Source organism: Canis aureus, chromosome 18 (genome assembly GCF_053574225.1).
Source record: "Canis aureus isolate CA01 chromosome 18, VMU_Caureus_v.1.0, whole genome shotgun sequence".
NCBI classification, from domain to species: domain Eukaryota; kingdom Metazoa; phylum Chordata; class Mammalia; order Carnivora; family Canidae; genus Canis; species Canis aureus.
The window spans coordinates 15,862,334-15,889,989 of NC_135628.1; the positions used below are offsets into that span (position 1 = coordinate 15,862,334).

Here is a 27,656-nt window from a genome sequence, read left to right on the forward strand (position 1 = left end):
GAAGGTACTTTGAAACCAGAAAACAAACAAGCAACTCCATACAGTTTACAGTTTTATTTAGGGTAACTTACTGATGCAGCATCAGACAGGAAAAGATCCAGGCATCTACACAACTACTCTCCATAAAGTCCAGACCTTAGTCCACAGATTTTATAGAGCAAGGAGATGCAGAGGGCATTGTGGTAAGGTCAAAGGCTTTCACATGTAGCAGACCTCATGTCACAATCTGTGTGTGGTGGGGTTACGGTGGGCACAGAAAACTGTTATCTTTAGTACTTATCTAAAAAATTAACTACTTACTGGGGATATGCTATAGAGGATATAGCAATTAACAACAGCACAAAAAATGTACACCATGGTTCAAAGGTACAACAAGTACACCCACTACTATACTTCATGTGTCAGGTCATGAAAGTGAAACAGTACATTGGGTATAAAGAGATAACCTTATGCAGCCATAGAGGAGGATACAGGCCAGAGGCGGAGTTAAGGCAGTCCTGAGCTGGGAATAATGCAAAGTCCTACATCTTTACATAAAACCAGCCTTAGAATTCTATCTTTTGCTTGCCTAACAGCATTCCTATCATGTGTCACATTTCACTATGCTATCTAAGCACAGTGAAGTATTAGGTTAGTACCAGGAATTACAAATGTTCATACAGCCTACCTTAGAGACAACACTGAATGGTCCCATCCATATATACTCATACATGCCTCCAGAGAGGCATTGGCATTCTTGATCACACACCAATAAAATCCCCTATCTGCAGCACCATGATGCCACCGTGCCTTGTTCTTTCAAACACAGAGTCTTCAGCCGCATATAAATCTTTTTGGTACCTAGTTTTAACCTGTACCATTTATTGAGACAATATTGATTACAAGTTGACTATCTAGGTCTTGGGTTTTAAAAGCATAAAAAAAATTTCCTGAAAGTTTCCTTTGTTTCAAAGAATACACTGGATAGAACTACAGAACACACTACTACAAACCCCCCTGGAGGTATCCATCAGTAAACTTACTATATTCCTGGTTTCCATTTATACAAAACGATTAGGTATCTTCTCTATAGAGCTGTTCCTGTTTATGGGGAATCCTTCATCTATTTATTCTGTCCTCAACTCCACCATCCATTTCCCCATATTTAAAGGTCCCTGGAGATTAAAGACAGCAATACATATGACAGGAGTATTCATGAATGATCCAATTTCATTGATGGTGTTACAGTGATGTGGCCATTTGGAAAGGGTAAGAAAATGCTTGAGAATCACACACACATTCAATTGAATTTGTTGTTTTATACCTTTTAATTCCAAAAGCTTTCAAATGTCACATTTTCTTCTTTCTTGCTATAATAGCTTTTTTTTTAAAAATTTATTTATTCAGGAGAGACACAGAGAAAGAGGCAGAGACACAGGCAGAGGGAGAAGCAGGCTCCATCCAGGGAGCCCGATATAGGACTCGATCCCGGGACTCCAGGATCACGCCCTGGGCCGAAGGCAGGCGCTAAACTGCTGAGCCACCCGGGCTGCCCTATAATAGCTTTATTAGTTCAAATCAAGGGATGATCACATATTCTAAGCCATCATGATGATGCAGTATTTATCTCCTGTTATGTAACTGTAACTCAACGATTTCTTTCCTATGAAATAACAATGAAATAATACATTTTTTAAATTGTTGGTATAACAGACTCAAGATCTACAGAGAATCATTACTAATGTCTTTAGTTTCCATCTTTAGGAGAAAGATGGTATAATGATATGCTTGCCATGATTATCAGGCTTTCCTTCAGGACCACTGCAAGGCAGGATGGCCTGCAAAGGACCAGTAACCCCTTGCTCCCTGACACTCCAGGCCTAGGGGCTGAAGGTGTGGCAAGGATACTCAACGCCAATAATCAGTGTGAAGAGAAACCTGTCATGCTACTAACTCTTTAAGGGAGACCTTGAACTTCCAGGACCTAGCTCTCCCAGCTCTAAACTTGGACACTTTAAGTGAAGCCAATAGGGTAACTTGCAAAACTCCTTTACTCACAATAGACCACCATCAACAGCACTGGGAATTAAATGTGGAAACCCAACATAAAAATAACGTTCCACAGAACTGAAAGGCTTTGGCTCCAATCTACTTGTAAGTGAGGATCTATAGAAACAGGTCTATTACCCAGGCAGACTGCTGTCATTTTTCACTGCCCACAAGCAGTGCTAGTTTTGGAAGGCAGACCATTCACTGAATAGGAAACCCCAAACAAACCCTAAAAGCCAATCATGACAAACTCAAATTGGACACAGGATAGATACCAACCTCTGTACCTGCTATTTCCTAAACTTTACCGCATCTGCCTCAAATCTGTTTGAAACTTTGTAAGGTACCTTGGTTTTCCACCTCTCACAGTTACATGAGGGAAGAAGTGAATCATACAGTAAATAACCCAAGTTGATTAAAAACAAAAGGGAAAAGAGAAATCAAGAAACATCTGTCAAAAAACCCCACATTTTTTAAAAAAAATTATTGTTCAGGATATTATTTTGTATCAGTCTAAAAAAATCATTTGGCCAAAACTGTAATAGACTCAACCTAGAGAATTTGACCTAAAAATTACCATCTTAACTGTGTAACCAAGAGTAAATTAAAGTTATCTTCTTCACAGGGCTGTGATAGGATGGGGAAAACTGATTCCTACACACTGATGGGAAATGACAGCAGAGCAAATGAGACTTTGAGAAGACTAAAGGTAAGATGGACAGTGTTTTGGTTTAGGAGCTAAGATTGGAACTTCAATCTCCTCAGGGGGCCCCTTATGCAGCCCATTCATCACTTGCTTACTTCCCTTTATTTTTGCACCCCAGATATAATCATCCCCCAGGCTCTACTCTGGGTCCTTCCACTCTTTGAGCCCCTTCCATAACCACAGGGTGGTCCAAACTCAAGCTTCAACGAGGTCTGCATGACCTACTAGTCCAGTCCTCCCACCAACAACCACACAGTAAAGCAAAACAACTCCCTTTCCCAAGTTTACTTTTCCTAGGATGTTATCATTTTCTCCAGGTACTCATGTTCAAACCCCAGCCTTTTTCTTAAAGACTTTCTTAAAGAATCAGTTTTATTGGGCAGCCCAAGTGGCTCAGTGGTTTAGTGCCACCTTCGGCCCAGGGTGTGATCCTGGAGACCCAGGATCGAGTCCCACGTCGGGCTCCCTGCATGGAGCCTGCTTCTCCCTCTGCCTGTGTCTCTGCCCCTCTCTCTCTCTCTGTCTCATGAATAAATAATTTTTTTTTAAATCTTAAAAAAAAAATCAATTTTATTGATGGATTCTCTGAGATGTAGATATTTTAACTCCCATGAGAGTTAGGATCCTGATCACTTTATATCCAATGTTCAACTAAACTAACTTTATATAGAAGTTTCAGCCATACAGCTACACTTCAAATTCCTCCTACACAGTCCCGTCAGGTGATGATGCATAGAGCACATTTCTTCCTGTCCTTTCTCTGTTCAATTTGCTTTTGGCCCTTCCTAATTACCTACAGGACAAAATCTAAAAAGGAAAATATCTATTTTTTTTAAGATTTTTTTAAAGATTGTATTTATTCATGAGAGAGAGAGAGACACAGGGAGAGGGAGAAGCAGAGTCCCTACAGGGAGCCTGATGTGGGACTTGATCCCAGTACTCCAGGATCACGCCCTGAGTCAAAAGCGGATGCTCAACCACTGAGCCACCCAGGTGCCCCAAAATATCTACTATTTTAGCACCACTTTCCCAATTCATCACAGTTCTCGCCCCTGGATGGCTGTTCTCAGGCTCAATCCCTGGAACATACTTGACATGACCTGGCTGTCCATTTGAGCTCATGCTATTGTCTCCATTCTCACTCCAAAGAACAGCCCCCAAATTTTTATCAAAATTCACCACCTCTGGGATCCCTGGGTGGCGCAGCGGTTTGGCGCCTGCCTTTGGCCCAGGGCGCGATCCTGGAGACCCGGGATCGAATCCCACGTCGGGCTCCCGGTGCATGGAGCCTGCTTCTCCCTCTGCCTGTGTCTCTGCTTCTCTCTCTCTCTCTGTGCGACTATCATAAATAAAATAAAAATTAAAAAAAAAAAAATTCACCACCTCTACATGGGACTGCCCGTTCTTAGCAACTCCACCTAGATCTATGTCCATCACTCTTTTCTCTCTCTACCTCCTGTCCTTTCCCACCACCCAGGTCTGCATCATCTCCTATAGCTCTGTTTCAAATTACGATTCCTAGAACACAAGACCTAAAACTTGGGATCTCTGCCAATCCTACAAACATGGGCATCTACAGTTGCTTTAAACATTCTTTCAGTACCACCTGGGTGGCTCAGTGGTTGTGTGCCTGCCTTTGGCTCAGGGCATGCTCCCAGAGTCCTTGGATCAAGTCCCACATCAGGTTCTCCTTGGGGAGCCTCCTCCTCCCTCTGCCTGTGTCTCTGCCTCTCTCTCATGAATAAATAAGATCTTTAAAAAAAAAAAAAAGAACAATAGTGTTTCTCCATTTTGAAACTATGATCTATGGCTGCCTTTGCATCCAGGACCCAGTATGGAACCAGCAGAGACACCAAATAAGATGAGCCCATTAGTCACTTACGTTCCCAGGCCTTATGACAGGCTCTCTTGGACTCCAACCCCTCCTGCATGGCCGTCGTACATTCCCCTCGGAACCGGCCATCCTGTCCCGTCACTTTGCACACTACAGGGATGCTCTCATATTCTCCATGCTTTAACCTGTTCTTATTTCTGGTGGGCCACACAAGAAGTTGGGAAGGGAGACAGCACTAGGGTGGCATGCTGATGATCCTGCCAGCTTTGTGATAAATCTGTCCTTTTGAAGAGGCCATAGGGCCCAGTGGACTAACTTCTGCAAAGAGGCAGTCTAGCTCCTCCATTTCACCTTCAACTTCCTCTTCGAAGTCACAGTCTTCTGAATCCTCGGGAAGTACAGTGCTCGAGGCAGCATTTTTCTTCACTAAATAGCCTGTGTTCCCACTTGAGAAGTTGCTCAGGGAGGTCTGCTTCCTGCCGGTCACAGACTTTTGAATATCTGCACACTTCTTGAAGTTCTCGTGCTCCTCCTCCTCAGTCTCATCCTTCCTGGTCATTTCTTCATCTGTGTTCAGTTCCCCAGTCCTGATGGTCTTTTCCTGTGAGCCCTCAGTTTTGCAGGCTGGTGAGGACTCCTCATCTTTGGAAGGCATTTGGTCAGGGGATTTCTCCAGCTCTGCATCCTGCCACCAGCTGCCATCACACTGAATCCCCGCATCTACTCCCTTGTTCATCTGGGCCAACCAGGCGTGGTTAGGAACATACTTGGGGAAGCCGTTCCTCACCACCACCTCATCCAATTCCCCACACCTGACTGCCCCTTCCTCTGAGGTCTTTCTGCTTTCTGGTGATGGCTCAGGAGATTGTTCGTGTTCTGCATCCTGCCACTGGCTCGTATCACACTGAATGCCTTCACTGACTTGGCTGAACTGGGCCAGAGAGGTAGGGGGAGGGACATAACTCTGAGGGCAGCTGTGCATCTCTACCACTTCACCTTCATCCACTTTCACAGGGAAACCATGGTCCCCACTGCCATCGTCTGGCATGCTCTCCCCAAAGCTAATGGGACTCTGGGATCTGGACTGTAGGCTCAGGTCCTCAACGGCCTTATTGCTGGAGCAGAACGGCCTTTCCTGCTGGAGCTGATTGCCATCTCCAGAAGACTGGCACAGACTGGAGTTTAGTGTATCCTGGATTTCATCTCTGTCTTTTGCTTCACCTGGAGAGGACAGGAATTGGAAAACAGCTGCACAGCCTTTTTCTTTTCCCAAGTTCATGTCCCTGATGGAGCCTGACTTTACCACCTCATCATGTTTTACATCATGACACTGTTCTGACCAGATAGTGCTTTCTTCATCTTTACCTGTGATGCTGTCTGCACCCTCATGACGGTTATAGAGCACACTTCTACTTTCACAAGGACTCTGTGAAATCCCACTATGCTGCACCAGGTTCTCTGGCATGGTCTTACCATAAGTTAGGTTATATAAACGGATAGTTTCCTTCAAAGTCTTCCAGAACTGTGTTACAGGGCATCCTTTGCTCTGTTCTGGCCTCGTTTTTGCCTTCTCAGGTACATAGTGTCCTTGAGGTGATATCCTGTACACGATGTTATGAGAAGGGCTCTCAGGATGTGGCTCCTTCTTCTGGACAACAGAAGACAAAACCCTATCTGTTGCTTTGGGAGTTTTGCCAGTTTTTCTGTCAATATTAGAAGTCAGGATACTGGTCACCCTATCACCTTCTGAGTGGGTGTCTTGTTTCTGCGTCATGTTTTCAGCCTGATGAGGTTCAGTCTGAGTCTCTTTCGTATTTGTTTTCTTTCCATAGCCACTACACTGACAGAACTGTGCTGTGTTACACAACACAGGTCTTTTGGTTAAGTGCAGTGGGCAACGGGGACTGAGGGATGAGGAAGCCAGGATACTCACGGAGTACCACCGAATATGAAAAATACAGACTTCCGTTTCTGAAACCTAGGAGGAGAACACAGCAGTTAGCCACTCTGTCTCCTGCAGCCAGTCACAACATTCAGCCAGTATGCAGCCATGTGGCCACACCTACCAAAATTATCCTTTTGACCCAAGTGGGACCCCTCACTGGAGAGACAGTATTTGAAGGGCTTGTGACTGCCAGTCAGGAAATGAGGAACAATGATCCCACTCCTTAGGATGCCAAAAGGCCCTCATTATCTGGTTTGTCACTGTATCATCTCACTCTCCCATTAAGCCTATAGGCTGTAGCCTTTTGTGGATTACCCCTCAGGCCAACTACTCTTGACTTTTCTGGGACATCATCTTTCTTTTTTGGGGGGATGGGGGAGATTGTCTTTCCATACATTCTTCCAACTGCCATCAAAATTCTTAAGGAAAAAACACATTTAAAAAATCCCACCATTTGTGACAACAGATGGACCTTGAGGGCATTTTCTTATGAGAAATCAGTAGGAAAGAGAACTCTAAATGCATAAATTGCTCTAAATGCATAAATATGCTCTAAATGCATAAATTCAGTCCTCTATTTCAACTGTACAGCAGTATGTACTGCACATGTAATTAACATTAAAAGGTGGTAGACGGGCAGCCCGGGTGGCTCAGCGGTTTAGCGCCGCCTTCAGCCCAGGGCGTGATCCTGGAGACCAGGGATCGAGTCCCATGTTGGACTCCCTGCATGGAGCCTTCTTCTCCCTCTGCCTGTGTCTGTGCTTCTCTCTCTCTCTGTCTCTCATGAATAAATAAATAAGTAAATATTAAAAAAAAAAAAGGTGGTAGACACCGGATTCGGGATGTGTTAAGAAGCTTGGAAGTCACTTACTCTGAACAAAATAAAAAGCTGACCTGAAAAATAAAGAACTCCTGTCATCTTTCACAGCAGTAGGTTACAGGGCTTAGTGCTACACCCAATGTTAGAAAGCTATGTGAACCCAGACAAGCCCAATTTATAGGCACTCAAATCCAAGAAATAAAAACTCCATGGGAACCAGGATAGGGTATGGAAACCTGAACTGTTATTGCCAAACTGCAGGCTCAGGGTCAACACATCTGAGACTTAAAAACTTCAAGGGCACATTGCTTTTTTGAGTTTTATCTTCTGTAGCTCAACCACTTTCTCACAGTAAATCTAGGGGGGAAAAAAAAAACCCTGTGCTTCCCTCAGGAAGAGTGAGAAAGAGGAGGCATTATGACATATGCCAGGAAAACTCTGCTCTTGACAAGACTATACCTCAGAACAAGCTAGTTAACCGGACCCTAACTGACCAGGGGCAGGGTAGGCAAATACTTATCTCAAGCCCACCCTAACCACCCTTCCCTACCCAATGGGAGGAGGAAGGTGAAGTGAATGTATAATTCATAGTCCAAAGGCACAATCTCACTAAAACACAGAGACCTAACATCACAGTCCTTCAATAACCATAAGACTATCATCCCTGTCCTACCTCCACAACGTAACATGTCACTAAAGGCCTATTTAGAACAGTTCCCTCAATCCAGTACAGAATGCCTAGCAATCAAGAAAACATTATAAGATATACCAAAAGCCAAAACCTGTGTTCTTTACCAAAAAAAATCACTTTAAATATGAAGACGGGGTGGGGGGCTGTGCCTGGGTGGCTTGGTCAGTTAAGCTCCCAACTCTTGATTTCAGCTCAGGTCATGGTCTTATAGAGTCGTGGAATTCAGCAATGTGTTGGGCTCTAAACTCAGTGTGGAGTCTGCTTGAGATTCTCTCTTTCCCTTTCCCTCTGCCCCTCCCCCTCCCCAAAATAAATAAATCTTTAAAAGTAAATAAATATAAAAACAGGAATAAAGAAATAAATGCATAGAGAAACAGGTACCATGCTAATGCTAATCAAAAGAAAGTAGACAGGTTTATTTCTTTCAGACAGAACAGACTTCAGAACAAGGAAAGGGATCAGGGATAAAGAGTGGCATTGCATGAAACATCCACTCTTCACTGAAATGTAACAATCCCTAAAGTGTATACCCTTATCAGAGGCTGAAACTATGTGAGGCAAAAAGTGATAGAACTGCAAGGAGAAATAAAATGACCCACTGTTACTGTTGGGAGACTTTAACACTCCTCTATCAGAACAGGACAGACACAGTGGATTAAAAAAAGCAGCAAAGACAATCGAACACAACAGCACCCTCACCACATGGGAAATAACGGACATCCACACAGACTACTTCATCCAACAGAACAAGTTATCTTCTCACACCTACATGGAACATTCACCAAGACAGACTATATGATTAACAAAAAACACTTCTACAAATTAAAAAGTATATTAATCATACAGTGTCTACGCTTAGCCTACAGCTGACTATAGAAAACAAAGATCACTATGAAATCTCAAATACTTTGAGATTAAATACAAACTAAGCAACACTGAATCAACAAAGAAATCTGAGAAGTTCTAAATACTTGGAACTAAGTGAAAATACAATTTAGCTAAATTTGTTGGATGGCATGAAAGCAGTGCTTTTAACTTACAGCTTTGTAAAGATCTAAATATCAATTATCTAGCCTCTAACTTGGGGAAGATAAAAGAAATACTATAAACTCTGTTCCCAGATTCCATAAACTAGACAAAATTGACCAATTCCTTAAAAGGCAAAGTTCACCAGATTCATAAAAGTAGAAATGGACATCTATATAGATCTTTAGTATTAAAGAAAATGAATCAATTAACTGATTACCTTCTAGAACAGAAAGCACCAGGCACAGAAGGGCTCACTGGTAAAGTCTACCAAACACACTGAGAAATTACAAATAGATCAATAGTATAGAACAGAAAGCTCACACACAAACCTACATAAATATACTCAACCAATGTTTGACAAAGAACAAAGATAATACAATGAAGCAAAGACAGTCCTTTCAACAAACTGTCCTGGAATAAGTGGACATACACGTGCCAGAAGTGATTCTAGACACAGACCTTAAAACAAACACCCACCACAAAAATTAACTCAAAAATGGACCACAGATCTCAATGTAAAATGCAGAAATTAGGAAAGCTAGAATAGAAGAGGTATCCTAGATGACCTTAGGGATACTGATGACTTAGCTACAATACCAATCCACAACCCATGTAAGAATTGACAAGCTGGACTTTTTTTTTTTTTTTATCCCCCCACCCCGCCACTCCAAGCTGGACTTCTTTAAAATCAAAACCTGCAAAAGACACTGTCAAGTGAAAAGACCATTTACAGGTACACAAATTGAAGAGATTAAAAACTCCATGGGACTTTTATTTGGGAGAAATATACTTGTATAATACATGTGATAAAGAACTGTTATCTGAAACACCCAAAAAAAAAACTCTTAATACCAAAAAAACCCCAAACTCCCATTAATAGGCCAAACATTAAGAGACACCTTAAAAATATGCAGATAGCAAATAAGCATTAAAATATGCTCCACATGTCATCATGGAAATGCAAACTAAGGTAATGAGATACTACTACATAGGTATTAGAATGGCTGAAGTCCTAAACACTAACACTAAACGCTGGTGAAGATGAGGATCAACAGCAACCGGTTCACTGCTGTTGGGAATGCAAAAATGGTACCATCACTTTGAAGGTCTGCTGTTTTCTTTCAAAACCAAACATACCCTTGCCAAAACCTGGAAGAGACCAAGATATACTTCAGTAGGTAAGTAGATATCTAGTGTCATAAATCCAGATGATGAAATGTTTGGCAGTAAAAAAATGATTTGCAAAATTATGAAAAGAAAAAGCCTTAAATGCACATTATGTGAAAGAAGCCAATCTAGAAAATGTACATGCTATATGATTCCAATCTAACTTTCAGAAATAAGCAAAGCTATGGAGGCAATAAAAAGATTAGCAGTTGCTGAGAGTCAGGGAGGATGGAATCATTAGTATGCAAAGCAAAAAAGCCAGGAGCAATGACCAACTCAAAAGCACCCCTCATCAAGGGCTCCAGGTGGCCCAGGTGGTTAGGCCTTGGACTCTTGATTTTGGCTCAGGTCACGATCTCAGGGTCAGAGGAATAGAGCCCTGCCTGGAGCTCAGCATTTGAGATTCTCCACCTCTGGCCCTCCACTCCCTGCCCACTGCCCCCTCCAACCCCACCCCTGCCTACTTCCTCACATGGGCGCTCTCTCTCTCTCAAATAAATAAAACCTTTAAAACTTAAAAAAAAAAAAAAAACAAATAAATAAAAACAGGCAGTCCTTGTCACACCTAGTTTTCTACCTGGAAAACAAGTTGCATAACGTATATGTTTTATCGTTAGTAAGATAACAAGAGTAGATTTAGCAATCTTTACCAGAGGTGAGGGGAGACTCACCCTATGGATCTGCCCTGCCTAAAGCCCCCTCCTACCCCATAATGCATAAAATCCTAGATGTCTACCTCCCAAACATTTAACTCATCATTCTTCCCCCAAAGTACTTTTTTGGACCACATCGTAACAGGTTTTAGAATCTTTACCTTGTTGAGAAAATTATAGGAACTAGGAGCTCTACGGTGCCTCGATCAGACTGGTCTCATAACATAAAATTTTGGTTTGACTCCTGTGTAACTCTGGGCAAGTCCTGGACTCTGAACCCCAGCTCTCATTTGCAAAGCACAGACAGCAATAATAGCTACCTCATGAGGTTGAGGTCAGATGAGAGAGCCTATTTCCAGTATTTGGCAAAATAACTGGCATATAGTTAGAATTCAAATTTACCTTTTTTTTTTTTTTTTTTAAGATTTCATTTATTTGAGACAAAGCAAGAGTGAGAGAGATCTCAGAGGGAGCAGCAGATTCGCAGCTGAGCAAGGAGCAGATGAGGGCCAATTCCAGGACCCTGAGATCCTGACCTGAGCCACAGGCAGATGCTTAATTAAGCCCCTCAGGGACCCCCCAAATTTTATCTGTTAAGGTGAACTTCAAACCCTGCCCCCGTATGCGGTCATACTCTCTCGCGCAGGAGGGTGAGGAAAGAGAAGTCGCGGCCTGAGGGGTCAGAAAACCTCAGGCGCTGCTTTCGGGGAGCACCGCACCCCGCCGACCTCCTCAGATCTCTTACCTGCCCCCGGAACACAGCACGGATTAGCGGGGAGATTCTGGTACCAGGGGCTCGGGTACGGCGGAGGGCCCACCGCGTGCACGTAGAAAAACGGCCTGGCGGTACCGCCCTCACCGTGAGCGCTGTTTTCCGAAGAGGAGTTCATGTCCTGGGCTGCAAAACAGGTGTTGGCGTTCAGGCGAGGCCAGCGCCGTGTCCCGCCTCCCGCCTCCCGCCTCCCGCCGCGACGGAGGCGTCGTCGGTTCCCGCCCAGAACCCCAAGCCTGGGGGCGGGGTCCCCACCGTCTCTGCCGCTCGCCGGGCCTCGGGGACACGGGCTGCAGCGCCCCAGGCCCTGGGCCGAGCCGCCCGCGGGCGGGGCCCCTCCAGCAGCAGCAAGTCTCGGCTCCCCGAGCAGGAGCAGCCGCCGCCGCGCAGGAGGGCGGCTGAGGCCCGGAGGCCACGGCAGGAGCGCGCAGGCCGCACGCGACGGTCCGGGCAGCCCCGGGAGCTCCTCTCCAGGGCGTGTCCTGCCCGGCCTCGCCCGGGGCCGACCCCGCGCCCTCCCAGGCCGGGGAGCCCGCGCCGCGAGCCCGGCGTCTCCCGACCCGCGGCCGGTCTGTTCCGCGCTCCCCACACGCGCGTCCCCGCACGCCCACCTGCCCCCGAGCAGGCTCCGCCACGCGGACAGGCTGGCGCCCGGCGGCCCGGCTCCCGCCCTGACATAGTCTGGCGGGCACGTGCCGCCTACTGCGCAGGCGCCGCCCTCCCGCAGATGGCCCGCGCATGCGCTCTGGGCCGGCCGGCACCCAGGCCGCCCCGCCCGCGGGCACCCGAGGCGGCTCGGGGCCCTTTTCTTCCCGGGGCTGGCTGCAGCGCGGGGACGGGGACGCGCGGGTGCTGGCGCTTCCAGAGGACCCCTCGCTCGCCCAGGCCGTCCCTTCCATTCGAGGGTGTGCGGTGAGGATAGCTGCTGTCCCCTCCTCGGAGCTCCTGCCGTCCTTCCCTCCTTGGGCCTAACGCCCTGACCCTTAGGGAGAGGAGCTGACCTAGGAGGAGAGGGAGAAGGCGGCCTGGACGGCGCAGGCCTGAGGGAAGGCGATGCGCGGGGGCGGGGGGTGGGGGGGTGCAGCCTGCTTCCCGCTGCGGACAGAAAAAGCAGGGGTGCAGAGGCTTGGCGGGTAGAGTGAGGGACGGAGGGCCTGGGAGGCCGCCCGTGGGCCGGCAGGTGGGCAGTTTGAGTGGGAAGCTGGCACACACGGACGCCGCTGTTTTTTTTTTTTGTTTTTTCTTTGTTTTTTTTTTTTTTTTGCACGTGGAAGAGAAGAGAGTAGTTAATGGGAATCACTGGGTTGGAAGGAGGATTGTGAATTTTTTGTTTATATATTTTTTTTCCCTTTTATTTTCTTTTTTGACAGAGAGAGCACAAGCAAGAGGAGTGGCAGGCAGAGGGAGAAGCAGATGAGCAGATAACCCAACGAAGGGCTTGATCCCAGGACCGTGGGATCACGACCTGAGCCAAGGCAGCTGCTTAACCGACTGAGCCACCCAGGAACCCCTGTTTTGTTTTTTTAAGATGGAGATTTTGGTATCTGTATGGCCAGAATGAAGAAACAGAGTGATGTTACCTATAGAGGAGAGAGAAGGGATGTTAGTTAGGAGGATGTTCTGAGGAAACTGTGAGGTTAGCTAAGCCTGGTTGCAATGCTTTGCCTTGGACAGAAGAAAGTTACTCACATAGGAGGGACATGAAGTCCTGAAGGCAGGGATTTTAGTGCCTTAGCATCTGATGACCTTGATTTTTTCAGTGGAGGGCAGGAATAAGACTGCAGGGAGCGTTGAAAATTTGGAATGGGTGTCTGCATTATTTGGTAGAAATTATGTTTGACAGAATTTGCCCCAGGTGAAAGAGAATAAAGATTTTCTTTCACATAAAAAACTCTGGATGTGGACTGCCTGAGTGCTGGTTTGGTGACATCTTGGCATCACAGAGTACCCAGTCTCTTCTCTTTTTACTCCAAAATCCTTAGCACTGGCTTCCTTCTTCTTCCTTCTTCCTTCCTCATGATCCAAGATGCCTGTTCCAAGTACAAAGCAAGGGGAGGGACCACAAAAGGATTAAAAAAAAAAAACAGAAGCGCCCACAGCAGCTTCTGCTCTGTGATGTCTTGTTCTTAAGAAGTTATACTAGAAAATACATGCAATATCAGATTATTATCTCATGGTTACCTACAGCTGAAAGGATGTTTGGGAGCTCTTGTCTTTTAATGGGGTATGTTACAAAAAAAAAAAGGGGGGTATGTTACTTGGAATATGATGGGATACTGTGACGAAGAAAGAGGGGAGAATCGGTGTTAATTGGGCAAATAACTGTTATATTGCTTTAGTTAATGAAAGAAGTATTTTCCTACTTCCCTTTACTTATACAGAGCCAAGTCATTATCATCCCTTCTTCCCTTCACAGCTAAGTTTCTTCATAAATGGTCATAAACACTCTGTCTTCCCCACCTCCCACTTCTTCACTCACTACAAATCTAGATTTTATTACCATTGTGCCCACGTATTCACCCTTACCGAGTACAGAGGAGGATGAGGACGCTAATGAACCACTTGCTGCCAAAAGGCATTTAAACTTCAGTCTTTATGTCACTAAACCTTGCTTCCCAGGTACTAGCCCAACTGGTTCTACATTCTGTCTGCCTGCCTTTCTTCTTGTTTGTTTGGGGTTGTTTCTGTTTGCCCTCCTCAAAATCTTTTACTGGCTTCTCTTCCAAAATTTTCTCTTTAATGTTCATATTCTCCCTATTATGGTCCTTAGGTTTATTCTCTTTGATTCCACTTTCTCTTGCTGTATTTTCAACCATCCTCAGGGCTTCAAATACAACTAGCATATTGCTCACTCCTAAATCTCGATCTCCATTGTATCTATCACACATTTATTTCTCAACGGAAGACTTTTGTTGTTGTTAGGATATGTACAAAGGATGATTTTTGTTCACATCCTTTAGGTAAAGCAATCTCCAGCACACTATTAAACTCCACAAGTGGCATAGCAGTTAAGAAACTCTATTAGACATGTATGGATAGACAATATGTGATCTTGACAATGTGTTTCCAACCCAGCCAATCAGATGGAGCTGTTGTAGGTTTGAAATTGTTCTCTGAAAAAAAAAAAAAAAAAAGAAATTGTTCTCTGGCAGTATTTTTGAGGTATAACTACTTTATGTTGCCAAATAGTTGGGGAACCACAATATTTAACAATCTTTAGGTCTGGGGGCAGGGTATGCAATCTTTGAAAAACCCCAAAGTAAACCCTCTGAATAGAAGGTCTTTTTACCTTCTGTTGGTAGAACCTCAGGGTCCAGATTACCGTTGAAATAATGTATTAGGTGTTCAGTGCAGTTTAATCTCTTTTACTCTTCTTCTTTCCCTATATAATTTTCTCTTTTCAGTTTTTCTTCTAGATTCTGATTTCATTTTTTTCATTATAACAGGCAAGAGAAATGGTTGAAGAAAAATGGACTGTTTATATATAGATTGAACAATAGAGTTGTTATCAGTTTGCTTTATTAGTAGCCAGAGCCCTCTGGATTCAACCTAACTACCTTGAGCATTTGGGAAAAGAAAAAAAAGCATATGCCCATAAATTATTAAAAGCAACTGCAAAATTTAAATTAACGATGATACAAAACTAACATATTTTAAAGATTACTTAAAAACATACAAGGAGCCACCCCCTTTCTCTGCGGAATCACCATGGCGGCCGGGACCCTGTACACATATCCTGAAAACTGGAGGGCCTTCAAGGCTCTCATTGCTGCTCAGTACAGCAGGGCTCAGGTCCGTGTGCTCTCCGCGCCACCCCACTTCCACTTTGGCCAAACCAACCGCACCCCTGAATTTCTCCGTAAATTTCCTGCCGGCAAGGTTCCAGCATTTGAGGGTGACGATGGATTCTGTGTGTTTGAGAGCAATGCCATTGCCTACCATGTGAGCAATGAGGAGCTGCAGGGAAGTACTCCAGAGGCAGCAGCCCAGGTGGTGCAGTGGGTGAGCTTTGCTGATAGCGACATAGTGCCCCCAGCCAGTACCTGGGTGTTTCCTACCTTGGGCATCATGCACCACAACAAGCAGGCCACAGAGAATGCAAAGGAGGAAGTGAGGCGAATTCTGGGGCTCCTGGATACTCATTTGAAGATGAGGACTTTTCTGGTGGGCGAACGTGTGACACTGGCTGACATCACAGTTGTCTGCACCCTGTTGTGGCTCTATAAACAGGTCCTGGAGCCAGGCCTTCCCCAATACCAACTGCTGGTTCCTTACCTGCATTAACCAGCCCCAGTTCCGGGCTGTCTTGGGGGAGGTGAAACTCTGTGAGAAGATGGCCCAGTTTGATGCTAAAAAGTTTGCAGAGAGCCAACCTAAAAAAGACACCCCATGGAAAGAGAAGGGTTCTCGGGAAGAGAAGCAGAAGCCCCAGGCTGCACGGAAAGAGGAGAAGAAGGCTGCTGCCCCTGCTCCTGAGGAGGAAATGGATGAATGTGAGCAGGCACTGGCTGCTGAGCCAAGGGCCAAAGACCCCTTTGCTCACCTGCCCAAGAGTACCTTTGTGTTGGACGAATTTAAGCGCAAGTACTCCAATGAGGACACTCTCACTGTGGCACTGCCGTATTTCTGGGAGCACTTCGATAAGGATGGCTGGTCCCTGTGGTACACTGAGTACCACTTCCCTGAGCTCCCTGAGGAGCTCACTCAGACCTTTATGAGTTGTAACCTCATCACTGGAATGTTCCAACGGTTGGACAAGCTGAGGAAGAATGCCTTTGCCATCCTCTTTGGAACCAACAACAGCAGCTCCATTTCTGGAGTCTGGGTCTTCTGAGACCAGGAGCTTGCCTTTCCGCTGAGTCCAGATTGGCAGGTGGACTCCGAGTCCTATACGTGGCGGAAACTGGATCCTGGCAGCGAGGAGACCCAGACTCGCTGGGTCGAGTACCCTGGTTCGAGGGTACTTTTCCTGGGAGGGGGCCTTCCAGCATGTGGGCAAAACCTTCAATCAGGGCAAGATCTTCAAGTAAACAGCTCCTGTCATCATCGCCTAGCTGCCTATACCTGCCCTTCAGGGAGATGGGGGTCATTAAAGGAAACTGAACATTGGAAAAAAAATATATATATATATAAGGATGCAAAGAAGGTGTTAATAGCTGAATTGTGTCCTCTTAAAATTTGTATGTTGAAGTCAAACACCTAGGAAATCAGAATGTGGCTGTATTTTAGAGTTGGGCATTTAATGAAGTAATTAAGGTAAAATGAGATCATTTGGGTAGGCTTTAATCCAGCATAACTGGTAGTCCTATATGAAGATGAGATTAAAGACCCAGACATTTGCAGGCAGAAAGATAATGTGAGGACAGGGTGTGAAGGCAGCCACCTGCAGGTCATGGAGAGGCCATGGAAGAAACCAAACCTGCCAAAACTATGCTATTATCTTGAACCCATAGACCTCAGAACTATGAAAAAATAAATTACTGTATTTAAACCGCTCAGTCTGTAGTATTTATTATGGAAGCCCTAGCAAACTAATACAGAAGCAATTGATATAAGAAAAGAACAGTGTGGGGGATCCTGGGTGGCTCAGATGGTTAAGTGTCTGCCTTCTGCTCAGGTCATCATCTCCAGGTCCTGGGATCATGCCCCAAGTCAGGCTCCCAGCTCAGTGGGGAGTCTGTTTCTCCCTCTCCATCTCCTAGCTCTCACCCTGCTTATCCTATCTCTCTCAAATAAATTAGTAATATCTTCAAAAAAAACTATTTAAAAAAAAAAGAAAATGATAGTGTGGTGTGTGTTGCTTTTATTCCATAATATGAAAAAAACAACTTTTATAGCTAACCAATAAGCCAGCATAATTCATGCATTCTGGTACAGTTGGCTTTTATTTCCGACAAAAAGGAACATGGTTATTATTATTATTTTTTAATTTCATGAGATACACACGAGGGGCAGAGAGAGAAGCAGTGACATAGGCAGAGGGAGGAGAAGCAGGCTCCATGCAAGGAGGAGCCTGATGTGGGACTCCAGGGATCACACCCTGAGCCTAGGGCAGACACTCAACCTGAACCACTCAGGCTTCCCAGAATATGGTTATTCTTATAAATTATTATTAGACATAAAATTTCTTAGTTCAAAATATTTTTACTAGCTCTACCCCCACCAAATATAGGTTTTTAAGAAATTAAGCAAAACCTCAAATTTTCCTTTGAATTCCAGCAACTAATATGTAGGAAGCAACATAAACCTATACCTCTCTCCAGAGAAGGGTGAGGTCCCTAGATAACTACAGGGTGGAAGCTGGTCACCAGAAAGACCAAACAAGATAGGAGGGTTTGAACTTTTAAGTTCCCCTCTCTACCTTCTCAGAGGAGAACGTTGCTGAATATTGAGTGGGAAAAACAAAACAAACTTGAACCAGGAAATTGAGAAAGCTTTGAGTATCCTTCCACTGAATTTGACTGTCTTCATAATAGGCAAGAGAAATGGAATGAAGAAAAATGAGTTATTTATATATATGCCAGATGATGGGAAGATCATCATCAAGAGAGGGCCTGGACACTCTATGCCATCCCCAGTCCCCATACCTTTTCTTAGACATGTCTTCCCTTTGGTTATGTCCTTTAAAATAAACTGGTAAATATGTATAAAGTTCTTTACTGAGATCTGTGAGTTCTAGTGAATTTGCAAACCTGAGGAGGTAATGGGAACCCCCAAATTGGTAGTTGGGTGGGTAGAAGTTTGGTGGCCTGCCCATCCCATTTGAAGCTGGCCTCCGAAATGGGGGCAGTGTTACAGGATCTGTACTAACTCTGGGTGGTGTCAGAAATGAATTGTCCAATTCAATCGAACCTAGTTGGTATCAGAGAATTGGTTATTGTTCCAAAAATATACATTTGGTGTTTAAAAAGGTGAGATTCACTAGAACTTCCTTTGCTTAGGTAAACCTATAGTTTGGGAAGAGAATGCATAAAAAGGTAGTGATGAGCAGTCTTTGATTCCTGACTGACCACATGGTCACCTATAGTATGGAGCAGCATCTGTCCTGGTAAACTAAAAGGTAACAGTGCAATTTAAAGATGTACTCAATTCCCAGGGAGTTGGTTCACTTGATGCATAAGGAAATGCAGACTAATAAGAAAAATGTGAAATATACAATACCTTGGTTGTTGTCAGTTGTAACAGCTGAAATGAAAATAAAAGAGTACTGGAGTGGAACTTGATACTGGACCAAGCTCAAATATTGGTTAGTCCCAGCTTAATCCATAGTCTGAAAGCCACCCCCAACGCGAGTAATTATTCTGGGACAACAGAAATTACTTCTAAAACCTCTGGTCAAAAAATAATAATAATAAAATAAAATAAATAAAACCTCTGGTTCCCAAGAAAGCAGTGCATGCTAGGGGAGGGCAAAACCAGGAACTTATTGAAGCCAGGGGGTTCCAAGTTCTGAAAGTGATTGAAATTGACAAGTGGATTCTTCAGTGTGCTTGCTTATGGTGGCCACCTGGGTGAATTAAATGAGTGGATGTTGAGAGGACTACAGCAATGCAGAGATGGGCTGAATGTAGACCTATATATTCCTTTGCACCCTCTGAGGTATGAAATAGCAGTAAGAACTGTCTGTTTGCCAACCAAGAGTCAGAGACTGCAGAGAGCTATGTGTTAGATTCCCAGTGGGAAGGCCTTGAACATGGCAGGCAAGTCAGACATGCCAGTAGCCCGAAAGCTACAAATAGGTCTTGATAGGAATGGACACTGTATTGGGGCTGGACTTTGCTTACCCAGTGTTCGAAGCAAATATATCAGAGTACCTTAAGAGAATCTGAACAGAGGATATTACACCAAAGTTGGACCACTGAATCGTATTTTTTCAGACTAAGAAAAATATAGCCCATAATGTCTAAAATAGGCAGAGAGGGGTGCCAGCTGGCTCAGTCAGTAGAGCATGCTGCCCTTGATCTTGGGGTTGTGAGTTCAAGCCCTACATTGAGCATAGAGCTGACTTACCAAATGAATGAATGAATGAATGAATAAATAAATAAATATAGCCGAGATTCCGTCCTCAGTAAAACATTGATAGAGGGTTTGAACTTTGATAGAGTTAGAATAACCAGTTGAAAACATTGATAGAGGGTTTGAACATTGATAGAATAAGCAGTTGAAACTGGTTGTTTAAATCAGGGGGTATGAAGGAAGATAGGCATGAAGGACTGGCTTACAAATCTTCATGAATGCTTGCTTATGCTCAATAAAAAAGGGGAGTGTCTCTACTAGATAGAAACCTTTGTTTTTCTGGTAGTTCTGGCTGTGAGCTTCTGAGGGAGGATGCTGGTATGACTTTGCAATTCTTCTCAAGGAGAGAGAACTCTGATACAAACTATATACTTTCTTTCTTCATACTGCTTCAACCTTTTTCTTTTTACCTGATGCAGTAGTCACAGGACTGGGGCTGCAACTACAAGTACTGAAAGCAAGGATGATTCCTTTTTTTTTTAAGATTTTAATTTTTTATTCATGAGAGACACACAGAGAGAGGCAGAAACATAGGTAGAGGGAGAAGCAGGCTCCCTGCAGAGAGCCTGATGGGGGAATCCATCCCAAGACCCCCGGATCATGACCTGAGCCAAAGGCAGATGTTCAACAACTGAGCTATCCAGGTGCCCTAAGCAAGGATGATTCGTAAGCAAGAAACTAGAACTATATTTATTTTTATTTTTTTAAAGATTTTATTTATTCATCACACACACACACACACACACACACACACACACAGGCAGAGACACATGCAGAGGGAGAAACTGGCTCCATGCAGGGAGCCTGATGTGGGACGGGATCCCGGAACTCCAGGATCACGCCCTGGGCCACAGGCAGGCGCTAAACCACCGAACCACCCAGGGGTCCCTAGAGCTATATTTTAAAATTATTATATCAGAATTCCTTAAGGGCCTGATAGGGAAGGGTTTTACTCTGGCAAAACTGAGGTTAACAGTGAATGCAGCTATATTACTTAGTGGTAAAAATACTCTGCTAGTTCTGTACCTATGTAACCCTACCTGTTACTGAAACCAAAGTTCGGCTGCCCTTTCCTCAAAAAGCCTATACTCAAGAGACAAGTTTTGATTGGAAAGGAGTATGAGCTTTATTCGGGAGGCTGGCCACCTGGAGAGGAGGTACATTTATCCAAAGGCCAACTCTGAGGTTTCTGCCCAGCCCAGAGATTTTTATAGGTGTTTAGGGAAGTTAATCAGTTAAGGGAGTGCAGTGGTCTGTAACATTTCTCAGTTATGTGCACACTACAGACTCCAACTACAAATGTTATCACAGTGCTTGAAGTTGTGCAAGGGGAACTGGTTCCTTGGTGCCCAGGGGCATTATGCAAAAAGGTCTGGGTCCTTGGCACTCAGGAGTGATGCAACAGGGTCTGGTGACATGCAGAATCATTAGCCCTCTTCTTTTTCTAGGTAAGAATGCATAATCTATAGACATATCAAAGAAAGGTTTAATTAATTAGTCACTCAGACTAAGGGTGATTGCTAAAGCTTAAAGACTACTAGGTTGGGTGGAGGGGCTGAGGCATCTTCATACCGTGTGTGAATGGGACTGGACTGATGGGGAAGTACCTACTAAACTAGTATTGCTATTTGCAATACAGGCCAGGACAGTGACCCAACCTAACATTCCTTCAGAAGGTCAAAGTTTAGTTATAAATGGCGAGAAGAAGGAATAGTAGCTGACTATAAAGGAATGAGTAAACAGACTGTGTAATGAAGGAAATTCAATATTATATTAATACCTGGAAAGAGGCTCAGAATAAAAGATAACCTTGTCTCTTAGTTCTGTTATACATACTAGTTGCCTGAAAGGGTGAAGCCAATTCTAGTTTTAGAACACTTAAGGTCTAGGGGCACCTGGATGGCTCAGTGGTTGAGCATCTGCCTTTGGCTCAGGTCATGATCCGGGGGTCTTGGGATGGATTCCCCCATCAGGCTCTCTGCAGGGAGCCTGCTTTTCCCTCTGCCTATGTCTCTGCCTCTCTTTCTGTGTCTCTGAATAAGTAAATTAAATCTTAAAAAAAAAAAAAAAAAAAACACTGAAGATCTAGAAAGCAAGACTACCAACCTGAGAAGCCTCGCCCTGGGAGACATTTTCATATGAAAGGAAAATGGAGAGGAATAATTATTAATTATTGAATGGGACTCTCGTAATGTATCAGTATCTTAATTCTTATAATTTTTTGTTATTGTTAGAGATCCATGGCATGTGGTATAAGAAAAACATACATATGATCTCTGTCTCTGGTATCTGGCACAGAGCTCATAAACACTCTAGTTATTTCCTTAGTGAAAAGAGTATCTTTTGTAATTCATAACAAGTGCCTTTGAACCGCATGAAAGTTTATGCTAATATAGTGATTTAGGATCTAACCTCTAGTTAGTTCAGATGAAAGCTGGTCACCAGAAAGGCAAAATTGGTAATTAGAGAGTTGGAATTTTCAGTCCCACTCCTCGGCCTCCAGAGAGGGGAGAAGAAGTGGGGCTGAAGATAGAGTTCATTAAAACTATTCATCCTGGCATTGTTTAGTAAGTACCCAATGAATTTTAATCCTTGATGCTGCTTCCTTTTCATTGTTTTTCAAAAGCAACGTTCAAGAATCAAAACAAAACAAAACAAAAACCCCACAAATGTCCTTCATTGTGTAATGGGTAAATGATGAAAACTGTACATCCATACCATAGAATACAAATCAGCAATAGAAAAGATGAAGTATTGATACACAGAACTTAGATGGAGCCTAAGAACATTATGTTGAATATATCAGTGGCTTCCAGGAGTGAGTTCTGGGTAAAGATGTGACTATAAAGTGGTCATACAAGGGAACTTCTTTGGAATGGTATTGGATCCTATTGTTGGATCCTGTTCTGTATCCTAATCCTGATGATGATTTCACCTGACAAAATTTCTTAGCACTATACACCAACACCTGGGGGACCTGGGGGACTCAGTTGGTTAAATGTTAGGTCCTGGGATGGAGCCTGGCATCTGGCTCTCTGCTCAGCAGGGAGTCTGCTTCTCCCTCTCCCTCTGCTTCTGATTTTGCCTCTTCTCCCCACACTTGCGCTCTCTCTCTCTCTCAAAATAAATAAATAAAATCATTTTTTTAGAAAAAGAACTATATGCCAACAACAAAAGAAAGTGCTTGTGAAACTGGTAAGATCCAAGTAAGATGTATAACTGAGTTTCTGTATTGTACCAATGTTAACTTATTTTGTAATTGTGCTATAGTAATAAGATATAGTTGTAAAATAGTGTTCCTGGGGGAAGCCTGAGTCCCTGGGGGGAGGGGGGGGAGGTCACTGAATGTCTGACTTTTTTTTTTTCTATTTCTGCTCAGGTCATGATTTCAGGGTGGTAAGACAGAGCCCCACATCTGGCTCCATGCTCAGCAGGAAGTCTGTTTCTCTCCCTGTCTTTCCTTCTCCCTCTGCCCCTCCCTTCACTTGGGCATGTTCTCCCTCTCTAAAAAAATAAAATAATTTTTAAAAAGAGAAATGCACATGGAAATTCTATGTACCATTTTTTCCAACTTTTATGAAAGTCTAAAATTATTTCAAAATGAACATTTAAACAATATATAAAGAAAAGAAAGAAAAAAAATGAAGTAAGTAAGTTTTTACTTCCAAGATGCTTCTAACCAATGTCTTTTCTTATGCTAGGAAAAAAGAAATAGGTCAAGATTTTTTAAAAAAATGTCTTGGTGGAACCAATGAAAAAATACATACAGATAAATAAATGTGTAATAAATATGAACATTTATGGAAGAGTTTCTGAAAAACATTTGCATCAGTCATTATTGGTAATTGTGTTAATAACCATATAAATAAGCAGATAATTAAACTTCAGATCTGGCAGTGAGTCTTTTTTTTAAATTAATTAATTAATTAATTAGAGAGAGAGAGAGAGAAAACCCCAGCAAGGGAAGCAGCAGAGGGAGAAGCAGACTTCCCGCTGAGCAGGGAACCTGATTTGGGGCTCAATCCCAGGATCACGACCTGAGCTGAAGGCACTCAACTGACTGAGCCACCCAGGCGCCCTGGCAGTGAGTCTTTTTTCCTTTTTTTTTTTTTTAAAGATTTTAAAAATTTATTTATTCATGACAGACACAGAGAGAGAGAGAGAGAGAGAGAGGCAGAGACACAGGCAGAGGGAGAAGCAGGCTCCATGCAGGGAGCCCGACGTGGGACTCCATCCCGGGTCTCCAGGATCATACCCCGGGCTGAAGGTAGCACCAAACTGCTGGGCCATCGGGGCTGCCCTGGCAGTGAGTCTTAAACAAATGTAATAAACCCTTAAAATGCACCTTTATTAATTTTTTTTAATTTGAGAGAGAAGTAACGGAATTTCATAAATGGCACATATTCTCATTTAGTACCCTGGGTACATAGGAATATTGTAATATGTGATATTATTGGACCACTAAAGATACATCATTCCCTTGCAACCCAGATCAGAAAGTTCCCCAACTTTCCGGCCTCAAATATCACCTATGTCACTCTGAATCTTCTGAACACCCAGAATCAATATTGATATTCTCATGTTTTCCCTGGACCTGCTTCAAATCACCTGTACTCTTTTAGTATAATTTAAAACTGAAACAAGAGGGGATCCCTGGGTGGCTCAGCGGTTTAGTGCCTGCCTTTGGCCCGGGGTGTGATCCTGGAGTCCCGGGATCGAGTCATAGGTCAAGCTCCTGGCATGGGGCCTGCTTCTCCCTCCTCCTGTGTCTCTGCCTCTCTCTCTCTCTTTCTATGTCTATCATGAATAAATAAATAAATAAATCTTTTTTAAAAAAAATAAATAAATAAAATAAAATAAAACTGAAACAGAATTATCAAACCTATTCCAACCAATATTCAAGAATCTTGCAGCAACCAAACTTCCAGTTAAGATGTATTCCATGGCATTAGCCCGAGTACATACAAAGAGTCACAAATAATGAAGCCATTAGTAAAAAAATAAGGCAGAAATTAGTGGAACTTAAAAGGTAGTCAAAGGAGATGAAATTTTAAGTCAACATTCCTATTTATTCTATTTATGTCATTATCCACATTCCACCAGGCTACCAATTTATTTTTTTGATGTACAATTAACTTTTCTTGCATTCAGATGTAAGAAATTAATTCTCTAACCCAATAAAAGACTACAGTGGTAATGGTAGAAACCACAAAATCTCATTTGTTGGAAGATTTCATACCATTAATTTTCTAGGAAATTGGTAGATTTAAAAATCACAACGTAGGGGTGCCTGGCTGACTCAGTTGGTAGAGCCAGTGACTTGATATCAAGGTCGTGAGTTCAAGCCCCACACTGGGTATAGTGCTTACTTAAATTAAAAAAAATAAGATTTTAAACATAGATTTCCCTTTTGGCTTCAAGATGGAACTGATAGTATTAATACATATCCAACTTCAATCATAGGCTGGAATTTGCTTTACCATTTGCTGGGGAGCCATAGGGAAGGATGCTCAAGTACCACATGACATTCTTCAATGGAATATTTTTAAAATTTTGTCATCTTTTTCTCAGATATATTTATAGGTTCTCACATACATTGTGCTTGTATTAAAACAAACAAAAAAGCTAACATCCTTCCTAAGAAACTGATCACTCTATACCCCTGAAATCATTTTATGGCATCAGAGGATCAATCTTGTCCACAAAAAAAGACACAGAAAGGGCATTTATGTACCAATAGTTAATTCCAGACTTGTTTTCTTACCAGATGCTAATCAGGTGGGCCCCCCTGCTCTACATTTCTAAGAACCTTCTTTCCACAAATTTCCCTTTAAGAACTCCCACCAGGGTCCTAGGGATGGAACAATAAGATCAAGAACGGAGGGTGCACAGAAAAACACCCTCTAGCTTCATTACTGCCTCTCATTTGTTCCACTTCTCCAACCTGTTCCACAACCCCGGCAAAAAGACAGCTTCATTAGGCAGCACCACCAACTCCACGGAGCTTCCCTGGATCCCTTCCCTGGATCCCTAGGTGTTACCCCTAGAGACAAGCAGGGGAAACTACATCCATCCCTTGAAAGAGATAAGGCGGGCATCCCGGGTGGCTCAGAGGTTTAGCGCTACCTTCAGCTCAGAGCCTGATCCTGGAGACCATGGATTGAGTCCCATGTCAGGCTCCCTGCATGGAGCCTGCTTCTCCCTTTGCGGGTGTCTCTACCTCTCTCTCTGTGTGTGTCTCTCATGAATAAATAAATAAAATCTTTTAAAAAAAGAAAGAGATAAGGCAGGGGAGAATGAGTCCTGATGCTTACAAAGAAGAAGAAATGATAAAAGACCCAGTGAGTGGGATGGAGAAGAAAAGGGACAACATAGTGATGGAAGGGACAACGCCTAACTTCACCTTTCCCCTTCTGTCATAACACTTTATTAATTTATTTTTTAATTTTTTTTTAATTTATTTATGATAGTCACACAGAGAGAGAGAGAGAGAGAAAGAGGCAGAGACACAGGCAGAGGGAGAAGCAGGCTCCATGCACCGGGAGCCCGACATGGGATTCGATCCCCGGTCTCCAAGATCGCGCCCCGGGCCAAAGGCAGGCGCCAAACTGATGCGCCACCCAGGGATCCCCTGTCGTAACACTTTAGAAAAAAAAAAGTGTGGTACAAAACACATAAAATTTACCAATTTATCCACTTGAAAATGTACAGTACTATTAACTATAGACACATGGTTGTATAACAGATCTCTAGAACTTTTTCATTTTGCAAAACTGAAACTCAACGCTCAACTCCCCCTCTTCCTTCAACTCTCACCACTGCCATTCTACTTTTGACTATATTGAATAAGTAGAATAACGAACTACTTGTCTTTTGTGACCGGCTTAATTCACGTAGCATAATATGCCGGAGGTGTGTCCGACACTGCATAATTTCCTTCTTTTTAAAGGCTGAATAGTATTCCACTAATATATATACCACATTTTCTTTATTCATTCATATATTGATGGACATTTCAGTTGTTTCCACATTTTGGCTATTATAAATAGTGTTGCAATGCACATGCAAGTGCTAATATCTCTGAGTACCTGCTTTCAATTCTTTTAGATATGTACTGGCATTGCTAGATCATATGGCAGTTCTGTCTTTAATTTTTGAGGAACTTTTTTTTAAGATTTTATTTATTTATTCATGAGAGACACACAAAGAGAGAGGCAGAGACACAGGCAGAGAGAGAGCAGGCCCCATGCAGGGAGCCCGACGTGGGATTCGATCCCGGGTCTCCAGGATCACGCCCTGGGCCGAAGGCAGGCGCCAAACCGCTGAGTCACCCAGGCGTCCCAATTTTTGAGGAATTTCTAGTTTTCCATTGTAGCTGTACCAATTTACGTTTCCAACCACAGTGCACAAGAGTTCCTATTCTTTCACAACCTCACCAACACTTGTAATTTTTTTTTTTTTACAACGGTTATCCTAATTTGTGTGAAATGGTATCTCATTACGGCTTTAATTTGCATTTTCCTGATGGTTAGCGATGCTGAACATCTTTTCAGTCTTTTGCCCTTTTTTAAAAAAAATCGAGTTGTTGGCGTCCTTCAGGTATTTTGGACGGCAATCCTTCAGCAGATAATCGGGTTTGCAAATATTACCTCACGTTGTATAGGTGGCCCTTTTACCGCTGGTTGTTTCTGTTGCTGCGCAGACCACTGCCGGCGCCTTCTGGGGTTTGTAGTCCAGCAGGGGCTGAGGAGGGTGGAAGGCGAAGACTTTTTCTGCTTCGGTCTGGTTGAAACCAGATTTCTCCTGAGGGGAGCTGGAGGGAAGCACTCCTCGGCCCTCATGAGCGGGGAGAGACCATTACTACCAGGCGGGTTTGGGTTCTTCCACAGCTCCTCAGAGGTGGTTTCCCAGGAACACCAGCCTCCCGCCTCCGCTGCGGACGCAGGCCACGCCCCCCACGCCTGCGCGTCCCGCGTGTCGGCGCGCGGGGCGGGG

The 27,656-nt window shown here is 43.6% G+C and overlaps 2 protein-coding genes and 1 pseudogene across 6 annotated transcripts in view; 2 read left to right on the top strand and 1 right to left on the bottom strand.

Moving 5' to 3' along the window:
• The window catches only part of LOC144288622 (retinitis pigmentosa 9 protein-like), a 42,092-nt gene extending 28,556 nt beyond the window's left edge, over window positions 1–13,536 (top strand). Inside the window, exons 7-8 of the mRNA XM_077856284.1 lie at window positions 2,654–2,737; window positions 13,016–13,536. The gene's annotated coding sequence lies outside the window, so the exon portion shown is untranslated. The remainder of the gene's footprint in view (window positions 1–2,653; window positions 2,738–13,015) is intronic.
• LOC144288620 (uncharacterized) lies at window positions 40–27,614 on the bottom strand. Of its 5 annotated transcripts, XM_077856281.1 has the most exons (5): window positions 27,311–27,614; window positions 13,335–13,675; window positions 11,619–11,771; window positions 4,118–6,546; window positions 40–3,916 (listed from the first exon to the last, which is right to left on the bottom strand). In XM_077856281.1, the coding sequence occupies exon 4, from the start codon at window positions 6,340–6,342 to the stop codon at window positions 4,804–4,806; it is 1,539 nt and encodes a 512-aa protein (XP_077712407.1). In that variant the 5' UTR covers window positions 6,343–6,546; window positions 11,619–11,771; window positions 13,335–13,675; window positions 27,311–27,614; the 3' UTR covers window positions 40–3,916; window positions 4,118–4,803. The 5 variants fall into 5 exon arrangements, with proteins under 5 accessions (XP_077712407.1, XP_077712404.1, XP_077712408.1 ...); XM_077856278.1 differs by lacking the exon at window positions 13,335–13,675; XM_077856282.1 differs by lacking the exon at window positions 27,311–27,614 and having other exon boundaries at window positions 13,335–13,777.
• On the top strand, window positions 15,065–17,143 carry LOC144288621 (elongation factor 1-gamma pseudogene; annotated as a pseudogene).
• Window positions 27,615–27,656: the final 42 nt, after the last annotated feature.

Bases quoted from the DNA above. Each gene is read 5' to 3' on its own strand.
- LOC144288620 (XM_077856278.1), bottom strand. From the start codon at position 6,342: ATGACGCAGAAACAAGACACCCACTCAGAAGGTGATAGGGTGACCAGT.